At 39.2% G+C, this 20,086-nt stretch overlaps 1 protein-coding gene across 1 annotated transcript in view; it reads right to left on the reverse strand.

Moving 5' to 3' along the window:
- The window catches only part of ALS2 (alsin Rho guanine nucleotide exchange factor ALS2), a 58,302-nt gene that overhangs the window by 21,976 nt on the left and 16,240 nt on the right, over positions 1-20,086 (reverse strand). Inside the window, exons 2-12 of the mRNA XM_081095391.1 lie at positions 19,649-19,727; positions 18,815-18,969; positions 15,919-16,850; positions 13,315-13,672; positions 11,589-11,757; positions 10,486-10,582; positions 8,412-8,489; positions 7,953-8,135; positions 6,154-6,325; positions 4,290-4,481; positions 2,208-2,262 (exon numbers count right to left, since the gene is read on the reverse strand). Of these exons, the coding sequence (XP_080951517.1) occupies positions 2,208-2,262; positions 4,290-4,481; positions 6,154-6,325; positions 7,953-8,135; positions 8,412-8,489; positions 10,486-10,582; positions 11,589-11,757; positions 13,315-13,672; positions 15,919-16,850; positions 18,815-18,969; positions 19,649-19,668 (2,411 nt within the window). The 5' untranslated portion in view covers positions 19,669-19,727. The remainder of the gene's footprint in view (positions 1-2,207; positions 2,263-4,289; positions 4,482-6,153; positions 6,326-7,952; positions 8,136-8,411; positions 8,490-10,485; positions 10,583-11,588; positions 11,758-13,314; positions 13,673-15,918; positions 16,851-18,814; positions 18,970-19,648; positions 19,728-20,086) is intronic.

The following is a 20,086-nucleotide window of genomic DNA, read 5'->3' on the forward strand; positions in this document are numbered from 1 at the left end:
CTGCCGACAAGATGGAATTTTTTAAAGTATGAAAAGTAGCAAATGGTAGCTATAGTAACTCCATAATAGAGATGATTAATCTCAGACTTGTGCTTCATGTTCTAGGAAATAACTCATGCAACCCACAATTTCAGGGAATAATTGAAGACCAGCTAACATCATTATCTATTAATTTCTAAGCCAAAAGTCACAGCAAAAAGTGGCAAGACTAACTGCTCTAATCAGTTGTGCTAAACAGAAATACTGGAGGAAAAACAAAACTCTTTGCTCCACCAAAATTGGCATGAAATGTTAAAATACTTCTAATTTTTTCCTTTTTTTTTTCATTAAGTGTCGGTCACCTAATAAGAGTTTATTACAGGAGAGTAATAAAGCTATTGGTACCAGTACTATAACGAACAGGAAATAATAAAGCAAATTATATGCAAATATTTCAATGCTGAGATCTTCTAAACCATTTCAAACTTGGGCCAACATTTAATTTTCATACTCAATTTTATATATAAGTTCATTATTAAAATTTACTGCAAACTTTAATGCTGGTCAGTGCCCACTGAGACTATGCTCACTAGACTAAATGCTTTTATAAAAAAGCAAGAATTCATGTGCCAGAATAATAATTATCTGCCACTTAATGAGCAATTATTATGTGCCAGGCCTGAGTGCTGTATGGGCATTATACTACAATTCTAAGCTACAAGGCCTCAAATAAGACAATGTCACACAAGACTATAAGGCAAGAATGAATCCTTTTATGATCCCTTAAAGAACTATGAAATAAAGAAATGTTAAGTCAGAAACTATGAAATGTTATTGTGGAAAGATGGAAAAATGTGTAATAACTTCCAGGAACCCCAAAGTTCAATGGCACAAACTGGATTCTTTATAACGCAATTAAGAGAGAGTGCCCTGGGGAACTGGCCCAGAGTTTTATTTGTACTTGGCTTGTGTGACTGTTTCTGCTTCTGCCTCCATGCTGTGCTGCTGAGATGTCTGAGGACACTCGCTTAAGCTTTTACAAGTGTTCTGCTCTGACCTGCTCCCGAGAGGCCGGATTACATGGTGAACACATACTCTCTCTGACCATGTTTCTCCTGAATGCCCAGTAACAGACAGAAATGTCCCAACTCTTGTGAACCTCATTAGTTTTCAGGATTTATTTCCTTGCTTATAGACTTTCCCCAAAGGGGCCCTGGTATGCTCTCAGGAAATCTGAACCAGAAATTGCTTAGCTTCTCATCTCTTGGGCGTTGTTGATCTAATAGTGGCAATACTGCTCTTCCCTTACATGGCTAGGTTTGTACTAGTTACTCAAAAAATAAGTATATTAAAGGTAGAAACAACCCAAATGTCCATCAACAGATGAATGGATAAACAAAATGTATATATACAATGGAATATTATTCAACCATACAATGGAATAAAATTTTGGTATATGCAACATGGATGAGCTCTGAAAACATTATGCTTCAGGAAATAAGCCATACACAGAAGGACAAATATTGTATGATTTCTTATAGAATAGGCAATTCATAGACAGAAAATAGAATATAAGTTACCAGGGGCTGTGGGGAGGGAGAAAAGGTAACTTATTGTTTAATGGGTACAAAGTTTTTGTTGGGGATAATTTAAAATGTCTTGTTTGTAGGTAATGGTGATGATTTATAAAACATGGGCCAGAGAAGGGTACAATTAGGAAGGGTAAAATGATAAATATTATGTTATGTATATTTTACAATGATAATAACGATGATTATAAACTCTATAGAATGATGAACCCGCCAGACTAGCCTGAGGTAAGCAGCTAAGGGATAAACCAGCTACGTGGTGAGAGCCTGAGCCTTATCATCCAAGATCCACACTGCCACGTGGGCTCGCTAGTTATGCTCTAGACCAGGGGTGGGCAAACTTTTTGACTCGAGGGCCACAATGGGTTTTTAAACTGGACCTGAGGGCCGGAACAAAAGCATGGATGGAGTGTTTGTGTGAACTAATATAAATTCAAAGTAAACATCATTACATAAAAGGGTACGGTCTTTTTTTTTTTTTTAGTTTTATTCATTTCAAACGGGCCGGATCCAGCCCGCGGGCCGTAGTTTGCCCACGGCTGCTCTAGACTCTAAAGTCTAGAGGTTCTCAAACTGCTCGTTTAAAATAATTTCAAATATTGACTTGATATGAATGATAACTGGAAGGTATCTGCTTACATGGCAGGCTTAGCGAGCAGCTGGAATCCTCCCATCACCAGGAAATGTGTAATAGCTGTACAATACCTTGAGCAAAAAAGAAAACACATGTACGTTAGTGTTCAAGTGCATATTACTTCTTCAGCGTTTTCGAACAAGCATGCGGAACAGGTACTTCTTGGCATCTCTTCAACGAGTTTCAGCATTTTTATGATGTCAACATTCATGAACTATAAAGGACTGAAGAGAAGGGCAGGTTATGTGATAAACACAAAATCAGGGGGGAGGGAAAAAGCCATCTTAGTATAAGATGCTAACATAATAAGAAATTTTAAAAAACACCTAAAGCTATAGGTGTTTATCTGGTAAGATAAATGAATTTATCTGGTAGATAAATGTTAGTAACTTAACAAATCTGAGAAAATATGATTGAACATGGTCCCATGCACCAAGAGGTCACCAATTTGATTCCTGGTTAGAGCACATGCCCTGGTTGCAGGCTCGATCCCTGGTAGGGAGCGTGCAGGAGGCAGGCAATTGATGTTTCTCTCTCCCTCTCCCTTTCTCTCTCTCTCTAAAAAAAAAAAAAAAATCAATAAGAGCATATTAAAAAATGGTTACAATGGTAAAGTTTATGTTACATATATTTTACCACAATTAAAAATAATTTATAAAATTCAGAAATAGCCCAGCCAGTATGGCTCAGTTGGTTGAGCATCATCCCATGTACCAGGAGGTCATGGTTCGATTCCCAGGTAGGGCATGTGCCTGGGTTGAGCGCTTGACCCCCCAAGGGGGACGTGCAGGAAGTAGCCGAGTGATGTTTCTATCTCTCTCCCTATTCCTTCCTCTCTCTGAAATCAATAAAAAACATATTTAAAAGTAAAGAAAAAATTTACTTGCTTCATCTATATGAATAAATTATGTTAAAAAATAGCCCAATGTATCAAAATAAAAAAAGCATTTCAAGCATAAATTCTGAAGTATCAGGGAAGAAAAAGAAAAATTATACTACTAAAAACTGAAACCTTCACACAAACAAAATTTAGCTCAGAAAAGTAAATTGGTTTCAAATTATGTTTTCGTGTCTGAAAGATGATGAAGTTAAAAGAATCCAACCAGGGTCTTTTCCTCTCAGACAATAGCTTCAGATATATTATACTTTGCTTAGAATTAAACTCACATACATCCACTTGCACATATATGCTAAGTCCAAAAGGAAATACACTAAGATTATTAACAATGCTTATTTCTGGGTGGGAGGATTATGGACGACTTAAAATATCTTTTTGACTATCTTTCCTTGCATAGTTGTCAGTAACAAGCATACATTATTTGCAGTGTAAATAACCCAAACAGAACACCAACAGCACACGAACTCCTCGCCGTGCTCTGTCCTGGCTCTGCACTGCGCTGCCGTGGCTGGGAGCTGCGCACGGAGCCTGGCACTTAGCGGCTATTCAGTCAAAGGAGAAATCCTACACTTCAGATGAACAGTGCATGCTAACAGACATTAAAATAACACTTAAATTATGGCTCACATCACAATGTCAAACTATAAATTAAGAGAAGTGAGAAGTATTTAAATTTTCAAATACACTTGGGATAGTTTACTTGAAAAACATGAAAAGAGCCTTAGATAACTATCCTTGGTTTTATTTAAAGAACATCTTTGTTTTAAGGAGAGCTTGGTCTTTAAACCCTCCATTTACACCAGTGGAAAGCAGCCCTTGGAACAGCTCCACATTTGCAAACAGGAATAGGTCTTGAAATAATTTGTTTAGTTACTTATTTCCTCAAAGTTTAGTATAATTTACTTAAGTAAACAAGTTTGTTCTCTAAAGGGAATGTTTATATATTCATATTAATTACAGTACATTTTATGCTAGGATATAGAAGAAAATATGAGAATTGTTTTTAGAGCTTTTTTTCCCCTTAGAAAAAAAGTAAAATTTTAGCAATGCAGAACTGTAGTTGTCTTAAGATAAAAATACCACTTTGTAATTTCTATTACCTTATATCACTCTCCCTAATCTAATCTCCTCTGATTAAGGAGCTGTTCTTAGCAGAAAAACCCTGCAGAGGTTGAACATGACACGGGACTGGATACTTGCTCTGTGTAACTATCCAAGAAGAGGCTGGCATGCTTCAGAATGACCAGGCTCCTGGCTTCCTTGACCCCTTGAAGGAAGCTGCTCAGTGAGGCTCCGTGCTGCCCAATCAGGTAACACAGCTTACTGAATCGGCTTGCCACTTCTTGCAACAGCTGGACAGTACTTGCGGTGCCCAAATTTTCTGTAACAAAATGATGACAACATAACCTAAAGATTCAGTTCCTGAGTATCCCCTTAAAATTAGGATTATGAATTTCCCTTTTCTTAAAGTATTCTCAACTGTGGAACCCCAATAATCACAGAGTTAAAGAAACCCTCACAGAGGCCCCATAGATTCTGACTCAGGAGGCCAGGGTTAAGATCCCAGGATGGATATGTTAAAAAGAAACATTTTTGCAGGTAATTCTGAAGGCTCACCAAATGTGAGAACCACTGAGCTAACCCCTCTCCTCTCATTTTGAAGATGAGTAATCTGAAGCCAAGAGAAGGGGATTACCTAATTTCACACAACCGGTGAGGGACAGCCAGGAATTAAACTCACTTCTATAGTTACAGCTTGGTTAACATTTTCAACCTTTTGTACTGACTTCTACTCAGCTTATTCTTTGGACAAGCCCAACACTTCAGTACAGAGAGGGCAATCCAAACCCTAGACCGCCTGGGTTGCTCTAAACGTTAGAGGCCATCGGGAGCCTATGTGCTCCTCCCAATCCGGAGCTCCTAGCTTAGGACTTCTCACCGACCGTGAGGCTGACGAGCAGACCAGGTGAGACCAACACCGAAACTGGCCTCACTTGGCAGCTTTTTCTTTCCTGTCAGAGCAACCCTGGAAGCCTGCGGCTTGGACTGCTTTCTCCCCTTGCCACAGTCCTAGGGTACTGGGCCCACCTACTGAAGGGGACTTTATAGAGTAGGGGACTCTACTACATTCAAAAAAGCAAAATACCTTTTTTTTTTTTTTTTTAAATGCAGAGTCTCCAACATACAGAGGAAACACTAAGTTAGTTGTTTGAAAGTAGATGTTTTCCCACTAAAAACAATGAGCAATGATCTATACAAGCCAATGTCACTTCACTGTGGAAAAGCTGATGCACTAACCAGGTAGAATTTAGTACTAGAATATTGGCCTGAATTCTGAGTCCTCAGAGAAGAAAACTTCCTCTCCATTTTCTGAGTACAGGGTCCAACCTAGAAAAACTTTGAAATAAGGCCCGGCGTGACTCAGAGGTTGAACATTGACCTATGAACCAGGAGGCCATCGTTCGATTCCCAGTCAGGGCACATGCCCAGGTTGCGGGCTCCATCCCCAGTGTGGGGCATGCAGGAGGCAACCTTTCAATGGTTCTTTCTCATCATTGATGTTTCTCTCTCTCTCCCCTCCTCTCTGAAATCAATAAAAAATATTTTTAAAAAAATCAGATTTAATTAATTCATGCTAATGTGGGGTAAGACCCTAGCATTCTTACAGTTATCAACAATTTCAAATGAATCTCTACTTGACATAATTCTAGGAACCATAACAAAATAAGTGTATAATATATCTTAGGGTTGGTGGGCTAGAGTATTGTTTGGAAGTCTACCTCCTAGGATCAACTTTCCCAAAGCTATTTCTGCTTCTCTGCCATGAATATTTCGAAACCTCCATTTTCTACTTCCACAGCAGGAGCTCCAGGAGTGGTAGGATAGGGCAGCGGCAGCTGTGCCACTGAAAACGTGGGAATGGTTTCCAAGGTGTTGACGTTGTTCAACACCTTGTACAGGTTCCCATGTACAAAAAGAAGAGAATGGAAAGCAAGGAGTAAACCGTAACGCAAATATAGGAAGAACAGGTAAAACAAGAGTGTTCTACTTACCTAAACTGAGAAGAGGCCTGAGAATCTGAGATTTGATGTCACTTAGTTTTGCATAAAACCGTCTTTCCGTAGCAGCCAACTCATGGAGACTGGCAATATACCCCATAATATTCTTGTCCACCAAGGCTAGATAGCTGTCTCTTCCGGCTGCCACTCTGCTTATATATCCAAGCTAAAACACGGGAAAAGAAAAGATTAAATATAAGATATAATTTACTAACAGCGATTTGGACACTGCAGCTGGTTTATATCAGCTGGGGAGAAGCCAACTGGCAAATATTCAGGAATTTTGAAAGTTGATAATGAAACCACTGGTAGCTTGAAATAGGCAATAATAAAATTACAAACAAAAATGGCAAAGACTATAGGAGCAGGGCTTTTTGGTTTTGTTTTGATGTCAATTTTAGAGATGGTTTACCAGTACACCATAGTTATATATGTATATCTGTACCTATAACTAACTACATACACTATACTTTATTGCCAAAAACCCTTTTATTTCATATTATATGTGTTTAGTACCACAGACACACACCCTGAATATACAAAGATCCAAATGATGTAGATAGGACTCCTTTTTGCATAAAATAGGATAAATGAGAGCAAAGAAGATTCTGTGTTATAGACCAAAATAACAAAGGTCTGGGAGTTATCTTGCCTTTTAAAAGTACTTTACAACATAAAGGGATTTTATTTAAAAATGTACGTCTTTCATTTATTCATGACACCACTGAATAAAAACATTCAATGCCTTTATTCACATATGCCTATTAAACTAGGTAACCAAGCTGCAGACCCAACGGACTATTAAAATCCCATTGTAACTAAAGAAACATATTAGAGCCTCATCCTTTTCATCAGGACATTTCATCATTTATCTGGACTGTGGCATCCTGGGTGGGGAATGTGGAACCAGGGCCAACAACCACAAACAGTCAATTAGTGTGTCTGGAGTAACAGGCTATATATAGGTTAAGAGCCAAATCTCAGCCAGTGTTGCCTTCAGCAAGAAAGATCTTGTCCGGGTACATTCACGGCTCATATATATAGCCAGAAGAACACCAAGGATAAGAAACAGTCCATAAGATATATTATTCAATAAGAATAAGAAATCCAGAATGAACTAGCTTTGAGGGTTAATTTCCTTGAGGCATACAACTTAAAGGATGTGAGTTACCTTAGTGGGGGTGAGGGAGGAACACATCAGAAACAGGCCAATGATTTAAGTTTATGAAAAAGAATTAGAAAGTAGGAAAGCAAAGAAATTCAGATCAACAAATGAAAAAGGGATAAACAGTAGTACATAAACTGAAAAGCTAAGAGAAACAGGGCACTGTGGTGGCCTGTCAGGCTCCTGGGATTTTTACTGCCCACTTAGTTAAAAATTCATCTCTAATTCACCTCTGAGAGATCCACAAATGCAGTCAAGAAACTTCGCTGCAAAGTGTACTTTTTAATATTCCTACATGAAGGTGTTAATTCAACAAACAAAGTATTTACTATGAGGATTCAGCAATACATAAAGAAATCCTAAAATCCCCACTCTTATGAATCTTACAGATAAGGAGGACAGTCAATAGACAAATAAATAAGTTAAATAGTGTATTAGACGGTGATATGCACTGTGGAAATAAGTCAGGGAAGGAGATAAGCAGTGAAGGAGAGGATGGGAAGGGCTTGCACAGTAGTGTAACACAGTAGTCAAAGATACTTAGTAACAGGCATATGCACAAATGACAAAAACAAAGCATTTCTGGTGTGTTACAGAATGTGGGCCTTAGGATCCAAGTCCTGTTCACCTTACTACAGGAGAGAAGTACTGGAGCCTTAGTACCACTGGAATTCTCTGGAAGGTTGTCACCTTCTGTAAGGTCCTGCCGGCCACTGTAATACAACCCAGGCTGGAAGTCTTCTGTATCCACTAAAAACAGGGAATAATCCTGGCCTGCGGCTACACTCCAGACTCCATTGTCACTCTTTACCTGCAATGACAGCAAGATATTGTCAGTCCAAGATGAAGGAATGAGATAGAACTTCAGCTCCACAGGAACTGAAATATTAGGTTACTTATCAAGTGTGGTGCAAAGTCAGTCAAATTTCAAAGGGCAAATTTTCCCAGCAATGTACTCAACCAAATGCCGAACAAACAGGGGAAAGAAGGAATCCTTTGTTAGTTTTAAGTTTAGAACTGGATTGTTTTTTATAACTTAGAATTCAGGAATAAGTTGCTATAGAAGTTATCAAGTTCACAAAAGTACCTTTGCAAGACGAGGAACAGTTGTTGGAAAATCGGAATGCCCAAGTTGGCCAAAGGTATTGCTACCCCATGAGTAAACCTATTAGAAAACCACAGGAAAGTAGGTAAGAGTTTTGAATCTAACTTTGCATGTCAATTCTGAGTCTTTAACACATATATATTGTGTATGTATGTATATATGTATGTATACATACATACATACCAATAGTTACACATAAATTACTTATACTAGTCTTTCCACAAATTACTTATACTAGTGTTTCTACTCTTTAAAATAACAGATATTAAGAAAATTCATTTTAAAAGGACCAGAGATAATGGGCAGACAGCTAGTTTAACAATATTTTATGTGGCTAATTCTTATCCTTCCTTTATGTTCATTTTCAGAATTTATGTGGCTCACCACCTATGCTTACTCTCCTAGAATACTTTTGAGATCATTTTATCAAGTTGTAAATATTATATTGGAATATTTGGGAGACTGTATTGAATTTACACTGTCCTTATTTAATGATCTAGGGAGAAATGGCATTTGTGCAACATTGACTCTTCTCATCTAAAAATGAAACCTCTCTTCCTTTACTACTATTTTCTTTTATGACCTACTAGAGGCCTGGTGCACGAAATTCATGCACTCGGGGGGTGCAGAGAGGGGCTTGTCCCTCAGCCCACCTTGTGCCCTCTCACAGTCCGGGAGCCCTTGGGAGATGTCCAACTGACAGCTTAGGCCCGCTCCCTGGCAGTTGGACATCCTTAGCGCTGCTGCAGAGATGAGAGAAGCTCCTGCCACTGCTGCTGGGCTCACCAGTCTGCCCTCTGGTGGTCAGTGAGCATCAGCGACCGGTCGCTCCACCATTTGGTCAATTTGCATATTAGCCTTTTATTATATAGGATTAGAAGAGTTCTTGAGTTTGTTTCATATAGGCTCTACACATTTCCTATTAAGACTATTCCTACTGCCTTAATATTTTGTTTTAACTGTAAATAGCTTCTTTTTTTCTGTGGTATGTTTTCTGCTTTACTTTACATATATAAGAAGGCTAACAATTATGTTTATTTTGTAATTGTTTATTTTGTAATTCCTAATCTCTTATTTTTAAGCCTTTTAGATGATTCATCATGTTAATAGTAAATTACCCTTTTCTTTCCTAATATTTATAGTTATTTATATGGGCTACGTTAGTTTTTTTGGCTAGCCTGCTATGTGAAATTTAAAATAAAGTATTTGATGGATTTAGAAGCCTTCGTTAATTTTTTCATGAAAAATCATTACAGGCAGTCCGCAGGTTACGTTGGACTCAACGTACATCATTTTGTAGTTAGGGTCGCCATCTCCCATTTACAGTATTTATATAAAAAAAAAGTTCTGTCATTTCGACATCTGTACATATGTGCTTTATGTTTTTTATTATTTATTTACCACAAGTAAAGGTCAGAATTGTTATCTTTCTTTTAAAGTTTTTTTACTGTTTTACTTCATTACTGCTGTGTATGTGCTCCACGTGAGTGACATAGGTGCTTATGTAGGTGGGTTCCGACTCACGGCGAAAATCCCATTACGTCGCACCATAGGAACAGATCTCCGACGTAACCCGAGGACCTACTGTATATGTATATATTTAAGAATAGCTTAAAACAACTACTTTTTTAGGAGGGTTATGTATATGGCCCTGGCTTTAAGTGCTTCTGGAGGTCAATTTCAGGTCCCACGATTTTAACAGAGAAAAACACCTTTGTTTTCTTAGCATCTTACGTATGGAAATTCACCAATACCCTGGAAAATTTCAAGTTCTGTTTTTACATGAGAGCATATTATAGAAAGATTCTTTGACAGATAGACCTTAATCCAAACTCTACTATCACACGTGTGACTTTAGACAAGTTATGTAATTTCTCGAAGCCCCCTTCCCTATCTGTAAAATGGGGAATGCAATGCAATGTAAAACACTGGAAAGATCAAGTGAGATATGGGATTGTTGCTTGACACATAGCAGATACTCAAGAAATAATGGTTCAACCTTGTCATGTTGGTCTTCCATGAAATTAAGATCAGCTTGTTTTAGTTTGCCACCTACCTGGGATTTCGCACTAAGTGCAAGGGAATGGTAGCCACCTGCCTCCAGGTGAATTATTTCTTTACCATCCAGACATTTTACACACAATGGTTGAAGCCTTAAAGAAAAACATACACACACAAACTCAAAAAAAAATGTATTCTCAGCATGAATCATGACTTTTCTCAAATTATAGAGTAAGTGCTTTTAGGTAATAATAAACATTTCAAAAGAAAACACTGAAATTAAAATGATGGATATATGTTCAACCTATTCCTAAATAGAATTTTGGATGGTTTCAACTTAATCTTTGTCTATCAATCACTAATTAATCACCACAATTCAGAACTTATTAAGAATAATCGAACTATTAAATGATTCATACAGTAGCAAGATACTTAGGACACAATGAAATGCAACCAGAGAGGGGAGTTAAGTCTTTTTTTTTTCTAATGTTATAGTTGTCTATATTCTGCTAAGAGTAGACATTAACATTATCTGTTTTAGATAATCGTTTCAGTCACACACCTTCACAAATGTCTAACTTGTTAATATCATAAGAGTTCCTCTTAAACAAAACAAGTTTTTCCTTGAGGTAGGTAGATGGACATGGCTTAATATTGCAGCTATAGTTGTTCTGGCAGTTGAGAAACATCTTTCAGGTTAAAAAGAATGTTGGGTGTTGTTTTTTTATTGTAAGTTAAAACTTTGAAGCATGCAAGGGTTCCTATGAAATACAACTTTATCCCAAATGTGCCTTTCTGTGTTTCAAGATGAATGTACAGGGTGGGGCAAAAGTAGGTTTATAGTTGTGAGTATGTGAGACAGAGTTTATTCTTGTATTAGTATTTATTAATTACTGTATTATTTTCCCATACGAATAACTGTTAACCTGCTGTGCCCCACCCTATTTCAAAGACGGGATGAAGAGTTATGCCATGGATACTTAAGTCCTTTATTGTTAGGAACAAATTCAAGACTAAGACCACAGCTGTTTTTTAAATCAGAGTGAATGGTGCATAATGATTTCGAGTTAGAGGAGACCAGACTGCCTTTATGGGGAAATCAGGATGAGAAGCCTCGGCAGGAGTCCATTCCTAACAGCAAGCCCTGGCAGCACTCACCTGGGCAGGACGTCGCCATGCCCCAGCTGCCCTTCCTTCCCTTTGCCCCAGGTCCACACCTCTGTTCTCAGGGAAGGCAGGAGCGCATCTGCTTCTCCGCTGTATGTCGGGGTCAGAACCACTGTCCGTGTTTTCACCCGTGCAGCCTTTCTTAGCAGCCTGGGGGACACTGAAAACAAACCAGAGATGGGGTGAGGGTGTAAATGGGCGATCGGGAAGGGCGAGAGATCATTTTGATAAACTGCTGATTTTCAAAGAAATACACTAACATGGTTTTGTGAAGCATATTCACTAGGCTCTGCAAAAATGGGGATTTAATAGTCAAATGAGTTTGGCAAATGCTGCCTGCTGCATTCTATCCTCCTACTGCGGCCCTGTCACGCATACATTAGCAAGAAAAGGGGCTGACAAGTCCTGTGATTAAAAGCCCTGCTTAAATCAGTCTAACCCTGGCCCCCTTCCAAACATTTGCCCATAGAACCCTCTTCTGTATAACAAAAATCAATATTCCACATCTGTGATTTAAAGAGATCTCAACTACAAAATGCAAAGGACATTTAATAAGAAGAAAAATTTGGCATAAAATTCTCCTTCAGTTTTAATACGACTTATTCATGGGTTTTCTTTACACACACACTAAAATTAGCCAAGACTGAGGGTTTTACTTGCATAGATGAAAATTCAGGGCAGTGAGCATTAGGAGGCAAGATAACAGAAGTGCTCAATGGTCCAAGAAAGTGTAATGAACAAGTAGAGCAAGTGTAGGGAAAAGTGGAAGGGCAGAAAAGGCAAATTTATTCTAGGATTCCTAACTTTAGAGCTTTGCACAAAATGGTATAAAGCAGGGGTTGGTAAATGACAGCCAGTGGTCAAATAGAGCCCACCGCTTGTTTCTGTAAAGTTTTATTGGAATACAGCTCTGACCATTCACTTATCTGGCTGCTTTCAAGCAACGACAGCAAAGTTAAGTAGTTGTAACAGAGACTATATGGCCAACAAATCATAAAAAATTTCTCTTTAGCTCTTACAGAAAAAGTCTGCCAACTCCTGGTCAAATCCAATAATTCCCAAACTTTAGAGCACTCACGGTCACCCGGGATCTTGTTAGAATGCATATCTCATGCATCAGGTTTGGAGTGGAGCCTGAGACCCTGGGTTTCTAGCAGATCCCCAGATGCTGCTGAGATTGCTGGGCTGCAGGACATACTTTGAGAAGAAGTCTAGATGACCGAGATGCCTAAACTGATGGAGAAATGTAGAAGGGCCAGCTGTGTCATTTCTTAACATTCTAAAGATTTATTGCTAGTGGTTTTGGAAAATGAAGTTTTCTCTTTTTGAAGATTAAAATTATCTCTACTTTCAGGTCAAGTACAGTAACTCCGCATGTGTCCAATGGTCACATTGCAACTCCATCTTTCAGTCGTACAGGCCCCAACTTGGAAATAAGGCCATCGCTGCATTCCAGAACAGAATGAGATTCATAAAAAAGCTCACAAGCAGAAGTAAACATCATGAAAAAGTTACCTTCTAAAGTTATTTCTAGAGCAGAAAGATATGTAACTTTCTTTTAAAACCACCTATGGTGACCAAAATTAAATAAATTTTGACATTTAAATATGTCAGCCTTAACAATTAGAAAAGCCAATTGATTATAATATAGCCTGTGATGTCAGGAGAATCTTGGATTCAGCAAAAGTCAATTCACGAAACCTGGCAATGTCCTTACCTTGTGACAACAATCCAGGGAGGGAGAGCCTGCGGCTGCCTCCCTCTGATTCTTCTTCTCTGATATCCACGAGACTTGAACTCTTCTTTCCTTGCATGGATTCCTGTTTAACCTGCTCTTCTCTGCTGTCCTTCAGACCTTCTGGGCCTATGGAACTGCTGCCTGCCTGAGCTCCAGGCTCACATGGGGCTGTACTATAAAAGTTCATAACTTTCTTAAGAGACAAGGCCCCAGCTTCATAGGTAGCAGCCACTCTCACACCAACAGCAGATGCACATGAGACCACGAGGCTGTTTAGGGCTGAGGTGCTTGTGGTTGGTGGGCTGTGAAGATTAGGAACTGCTTCTTCTACAAGAGGCTAAAATACATACACATACAGAAGTATATAAAAATATAAGTTCTTATACAATAGCAATAAGTAAAAAAAGTTTAACATCTATCACTATTTGCAAATATAAGAGTGTAAAGCAAAGGTCTCTTTATCTCCAAATTAAAGACATGCCCTCTTGGACATGGATTTAACAACATTATACGGAAATCAGTACACAAAATATACAGCTCCTCATCAAAAGTACTTCCTTTTGAGTGTTGAGTTTTTCTACGGTACTTAAAAATAAGCCCCAACTGCATTCATTAAATTAAACACAGCAAAAGGGGAAAGGAGAAAAAAAGTATGAACATCATCTTTAATATGAAGTATACTGTGACAGCCCTGGATAGAAGGTTGAAAGATGAAAGCTTTATTTAGCAATCAGTTTTAGGAAACTTTACACAGAATGCTACTAAGAAATATCAGGAAAAAATAAATTGTTTTTTTTTGCCGAAACCGGTTTGGCTCAGTGGATAGAGCGTCGGCCTGCGGACTCAAGGGTCCCAGGTTTGATTCCGGTCAAGGGCATGTACCTGGGTTGCGGGCACATCCCCAGTGGGAGATGTGCAGGAGGCAGCTGATCGATGTTTCTCTCTCATCGATGTTTCTAACTCTCTATCTCTCTCTCTTTCTCTCTGTAAAAAAAAAATCAATAAAATATATTTTTAAAAAAATAAAATAAAATAAATTGTTTTTAACAAAGCTTTTCTTAAAATGTTTTATAAATGGAAATTTAGATACAACATATACAGACAGGAAATGTTACAATTCTGGCCCATCAGCCCCTAACTTATACTCTAAGTTCAAGTCCTTCTACTGTCTCATTAATGAGTTATTTTCCATGGCCCAGAGGCTAGGTAAACTGAAGAATTACCTTTGCTCTCGCTACCATAGAGAATAAATGTAGGAGGTTAATAATTAAACATTTGGAACTAATGTTCTTCATGTTATTCATTGCTGTATTAGAAAGTCAAACTCAAGTTCTCTAATACCTTAGTGAAAAATCAGCTGAAATTCATTGTGAGCTGTCAAGCACCATTATTTACTAAACAGCAAAGTCATTAAATGCACCTACTAACCACACACAGAAAGCTTTTGACTTATCAAAATAGGTCACAATAAATTTGCTTCCTATGCTACCTTAAGGTCAAAGAGTACCATATACATTCCTTAATTTATCCTGAACTAAAAACCAAACCAAAATTTTTAACATTGGCTTTTGAGTTTCTTAAAGGAAGTAACTTCTGTTAACTAGCACAGTGCCAGACAAGTAGTTGGTATTCAACGCATTTGTCGAATTAAATACTAGTCAGAGGCATTGAAACCAAGGGTCTTTATTACTTTGATTAAATTTAGTTTTAAATCCTAGCTCTAGAAATCACATTTTTCTCTCTCTAGAGACCTCGCCTTTCCCTGGATAATCAGCAGCCCCTGAGGCAGCAGGCCCTAACCCACTCTGGCAGGCTAAAGATAACATCTTGACCTAAGTTATGCTTCGGCTCCTGAGCCCTAATGTGGAATGTCCCCCTGGCTGCTTTCCCACGGGACCAGAGAGAAGAGACCTCAGACCTGGACTCAAGATCTGAAGAAATGATTTACTGCCCTTACCACACTTCAAACCAATTAGTTTCCAGCACGATCTCGAACCCCCTAACCCAGTGTCCTGTCATTTTGCCCTATATAATCTGGGGAATTTTGCCCTACATGTCACTGGGGAATTTGGGCTTTTGAGTATTAGCTTCCTGTTCTCCTAGATGGCAGCATTCATCATAAAACAGCCAATATCCTACCCTGCAACTCTCCATGTTTAGTGTTTGGCTCTGCTAGAGACGGGTGGTCTAACTCTTTCAGCTCTATAATAGAATCTTTGTGAATATAACAGAATCTTTGTTGGATTATTCAGGAGCCCACCAAAATGCAGTACCTTAGCCAAGGGGCATGGAGAGAGACGTACCACGAAAAAAAACAAAAAAAAGGAGGGAATTTTGCTACTTAAAAAACAAGCCCAGCATGACATTTTTCAACATCATAAAAGGCCAGAATTTGAACATAAAGAGTAATTTTGAGTTAATCCAGGTATTTCCTCATCTAGGCTTACATTATGAAAATATTTTATAGTCAAATTCAGAAACTAAAAAGTGCTACCAAGCCATAGGCATTTTCAAGTTTCTAAAGAAAAACTCAAGATGGTTGAATTCCAGTAGCAGCTTTCAATTATAAAATTTAGCAGGTACCTGAGATGGCACTGGCTTTTCACCATTCTCCGAGTCCTCTCTCTTTGAGGGATCTGACACTTTCTGCACGTGTTCATTCCCTGCCGGAGCATCAGGGTCTGATGGTATATTTCTAGCAGAAGATGTTTCCGTTGTTCCTATGATGTCCAGTTGGGGGGGAACAGCATCGCCACTGGTGGTCTGAACATTTCCAACATTCAGTTTGTTAGCTACAGCCAGATCATGCTGTACATGTGTGTTCTCAAACACTTCTCCCTGGCTGTCCCGGGTTTCTGTGGAGGGGCTGATGGCAGTGCTAGCCTGGTTTTCTGCCTGGGATTCCGCCAACGTCACACCTAGTGGGCAACAATGACTGTCTGATATAATCACGTGGTCTTCTTTGTCAGTCATAGTCATCAAGAGCTGGCTGCACTGGTTGCATCGTTCTGGGACTGGCTTCTGAGAAGGGGGGCACTGCACGAGTGCTAAGCTGTGGGACGCACCACAGGCGACCTGGAGCACGACACGCCCAGCAAGATGCTCCACCTTTTGTGGCTTTGTCACTGGGAAGGTAGTGGTCATGAGACCCAACTGACAACCGGTACCCCATGCCCAAATCTCTCTGCTTATCGACAATGCCAGCGTGTGCTCCTCGCCACATGCCAACTGCAAAATCCTGACTGCTAACGAAGGACTGGTCTCGGAGTCAGCAATGCTGACGGCACTGGGCTCCGGAACCCACTGCTGGTTGGCAACGGCGCACTGGCCAGCGGAGTTCTCTCCCCACATGTACACGACACCGCTTTCTGTCACCGCTCCACTGTGGAAACTCCCCGCTGCCACAGTAACGACACATTGCCCAACCAGGGCATGTTCTAGAATGGGGCTGCTCGGACAGGTCTCTGCTGGTGCACTTCTCCAGGGAAGGGTGCCGAAGCTGTACACCGCCCCATCTGAAAGTTAAAAAGGGGAGGGGGTAGTGAATTAACTAGACATCTATCAGCAAAGTTTTAATCCCCTCTACATTTAACAAAATAGGATTTTTTTTCCTAAAGTACAGTGTCGAGATTTGGTTCAAGCATATAATATTCCAAATGTATTCATCTTTGAATGACAACTTCTAACATTCTGAAATACAGTGAGAATTTCTACAAATTGCAGGGTATTTCTTCAAATAAAGGGTACTGCTCTTTCCTTCAGCCTCTTCCTACAAACTCTAGCATTGATCCACTACCAACGGCTACCATCGCACGCCATTACAAAAGCAGAGTCCCACTGTTCAAAGACTGAATGATCATGACAAGATAAAGTAAGCAGAACATAAAGTTTGTTAGGCAGAAGACACATTTGTTAATATCTACAACATTCACTAATGCTGAATAAGTCAGAACAGCAGAAAATTTAGGCAATGGCATAAAAACATTAGATTCATTTTGGCCAAAATTAAGAAATTAATTTTATACCTCCAGGTTGTACAGAAAGCACCAGTGTTAACAAGATGTGGCTGTCTTTAGGTTGTGTGCTGTACGATGTGTAATTTTTAAATGTTATCCTATATAATAAAAGCATAATATGCAAATCGACCGAACGGTGGAACAACCCATTGGCAGGGGGCGGGGCCGGTGAGCAGGCGGTACCAGGCCAGCCAAGGCGTGAGCCAGTGGGCACAGGGAGGGGACGGTGATCAGAGGGCAGCAGTGACCAGCGGCAGCGGAGGGGCGACTGGGGGCAGGAGGGCCAGGGCCAGCCACTCGCCAGCTGGCTCCATCCCCTGATCAGCCTGCCAAGTCGCCTCCGGTCAGTCAGACATCCCCTGAGGGCTCCCGGACTGTGAGAGGGCACAGGCTGGGCTGAGGGACTGCCCCCCCCCTTTCCAGTGCACAAATTTTCATGTGCCGGGCCTCTAGTATATAAATAATATACAGTGTGTGCTGCTTAACAACAGGAATACATTCTGATAAATGTGTTGGTTAGTGATTTAGTCACTGTGTGGACATCAAAGAGCAATGATGGCGAACCTTTTGAGCTTGGCGTTGTCAGCATTTGAAAAACCCTAACTTAACTCTGGTGCTGTGTCACATATAGAAATTTTTTTGATATTTGCAACCATAGTAAAACAAAGATTTATATTTTTGATATTTATTTTATATATTGAAATACCATTTAACAAAGAAAAATCAACCAAAAAAATGAGTTTGCGTGTCACCTCTGACATGCGTGTCATAGGTTTGCCATCACTATCATAGAGTGTACTTATACAAACCTAGGTGGTGTATGCTTACTATACATCTAAACTATAGGGCAAAGGGTAAAGTCTACTGTTCCATAGGGGAGGAAAAATAATTTTCCCTCTATCCTTCTGGGTTCTAGGCTGAAACATCCCTGTAATAAAAGTCAGATTAATGAAAGAAAAACTATCATTCTCCCTTTTATTCTAGTTATGGTATAGCTTAAATATAAGAACTAGCTAGCCCTGCCAATATGGCCCAGTGGTTGAGCATCAACCCATGAACCAGGAGGTCATGGTTCAACTCCTGATCAGGGCACATGCATGGGTTGTGGAATCGATCCCCCAGTGTGGGGCATGCAGGAGGCAGCTGATCGATGATTCTCTCATCATTGATGTTTCTATCTCTCTCTCTCCCTCTCCCTTCCTCTCTAAAATCAATAAAAATATATTTTAAAAAGATATATAAGAATTAATCTGATTTCTGATAAAGTATATATCTTAAATTTAAGAATTAATCCAATTTCTGATAAAGGGAATAAAAACATATTTTGAAAACAAAAAGAATATAAGCTTCAGCAGAGTTCATTAAAAACACCTGGCATCCAGTAACTCTCTTCCTGCTCTTCCACACTCATCGACATTCGCTAGACTCTCAGTTCCTATTGGCTAAGCCATTCTTTCCAATACCTTCTGTCAGAAGAACTCCATGCTTCACTCCCAGGGCCGCCTGAAGAACAGTCCTTTCTCCCCAGCCGGGCAATCTCTCTGGGGTTACAGAGCAGGATCCCGTTGGCCAGACACGGACCAGGCCTCTTTCTTTGGATCCTTCTGCCTTTGTTGAGCTACACACATGAAGAAAAATCATTTAAATGTTCCTGCAACTCAGAGCTGTATCTTACTAGTATGTCATAGGACTGGCACCTTTTACCAGCACACAGGAGACTGGGTCAGATAATTTAACTAGCACCTATTTTATGCTTTAGCACAAAAGCGGAGATAGAACTAATTATATAAAAGGTGTGGAAAATAATCTAAACCCACAAATTACTTTATCTCTACCTAAGAAGCAAACAAAACCTGGGTTATTTTTTAAAGGTTTATGATTTCGTAGCATAAAATGTCAAGATCTTAACTTCTCGATACATTTATTCCTTGTTTAGGTATTAAAGTTATAACATGCCCAAGTTGGAGTTTTCTTTTAAATTTTTGTTTGTAATGTGGTAACAAAGTATTTGATGAGGAAGATAGAAGGAATAGGAATCCATATTTCACTTCACACTGCATTTAAGTTCTAGAATTTATTAAAAAATTTAAGAACCAAATTTAAAGGACCTAGCAACAAAGCTTATCACTAATCAGCTTTATTTCAATATCTTTCTCTACCAATCAACACAAATGTCATTCACTATTCCTACTTAATAACTACCAACAAGAAAATTAAAGTTAAAAGAAGCTACACATATGTGGACATGCTTTCTGTGGTTTTCTACAAGGATAGAGAAAGAAGAAATGGTTTTTTACCTTCTCTTCTTTGAGTCCATCGGTCAGTGGGAGCACTCCATCACCAAATCGTTTCCTCTTTGCAAAAGCATCTAAAGACCTAAATGTCAGAGCACAGGTAAGCAAAAAGAGCAGTGAAAGAATGCTTTGCAATTTTATCCCACAGATTAAAAAAAAAAGCAGCCCTCTAACAAGTGCACATTCACTCGGCAATAAATACGCAGTGAAACTATTTGAACTATTTCACATCTTGCCTGCCAAAGAGGACTATAGACTGAGCCTGCCCATATGAAATGCCTGTTGACTGTAAAATGTAATGTCAAAGGAAGACTAGCTACAATTAGGCTGTACTTTGTCAAGGCAACAGACTTATTCGGTTTGAGTTTTATTGTAAAGAAAGTAGTTCAATCTGAAAACTCAATGTGTTAAGTTCATTTCATAAACATTAAGGTTACTTTT

This window comes from Myotis nattereri (assembly GCF_964212035.1).
Source record: "Myotis nattereri genome assembly, chromosome: 7".
Taxonomy (NCBI): domain Eukaryota; kingdom Metazoa; phylum Chordata; class Mammalia; order Chiroptera; family Vespertilionidae; genus Myotis; species Myotis nattereri.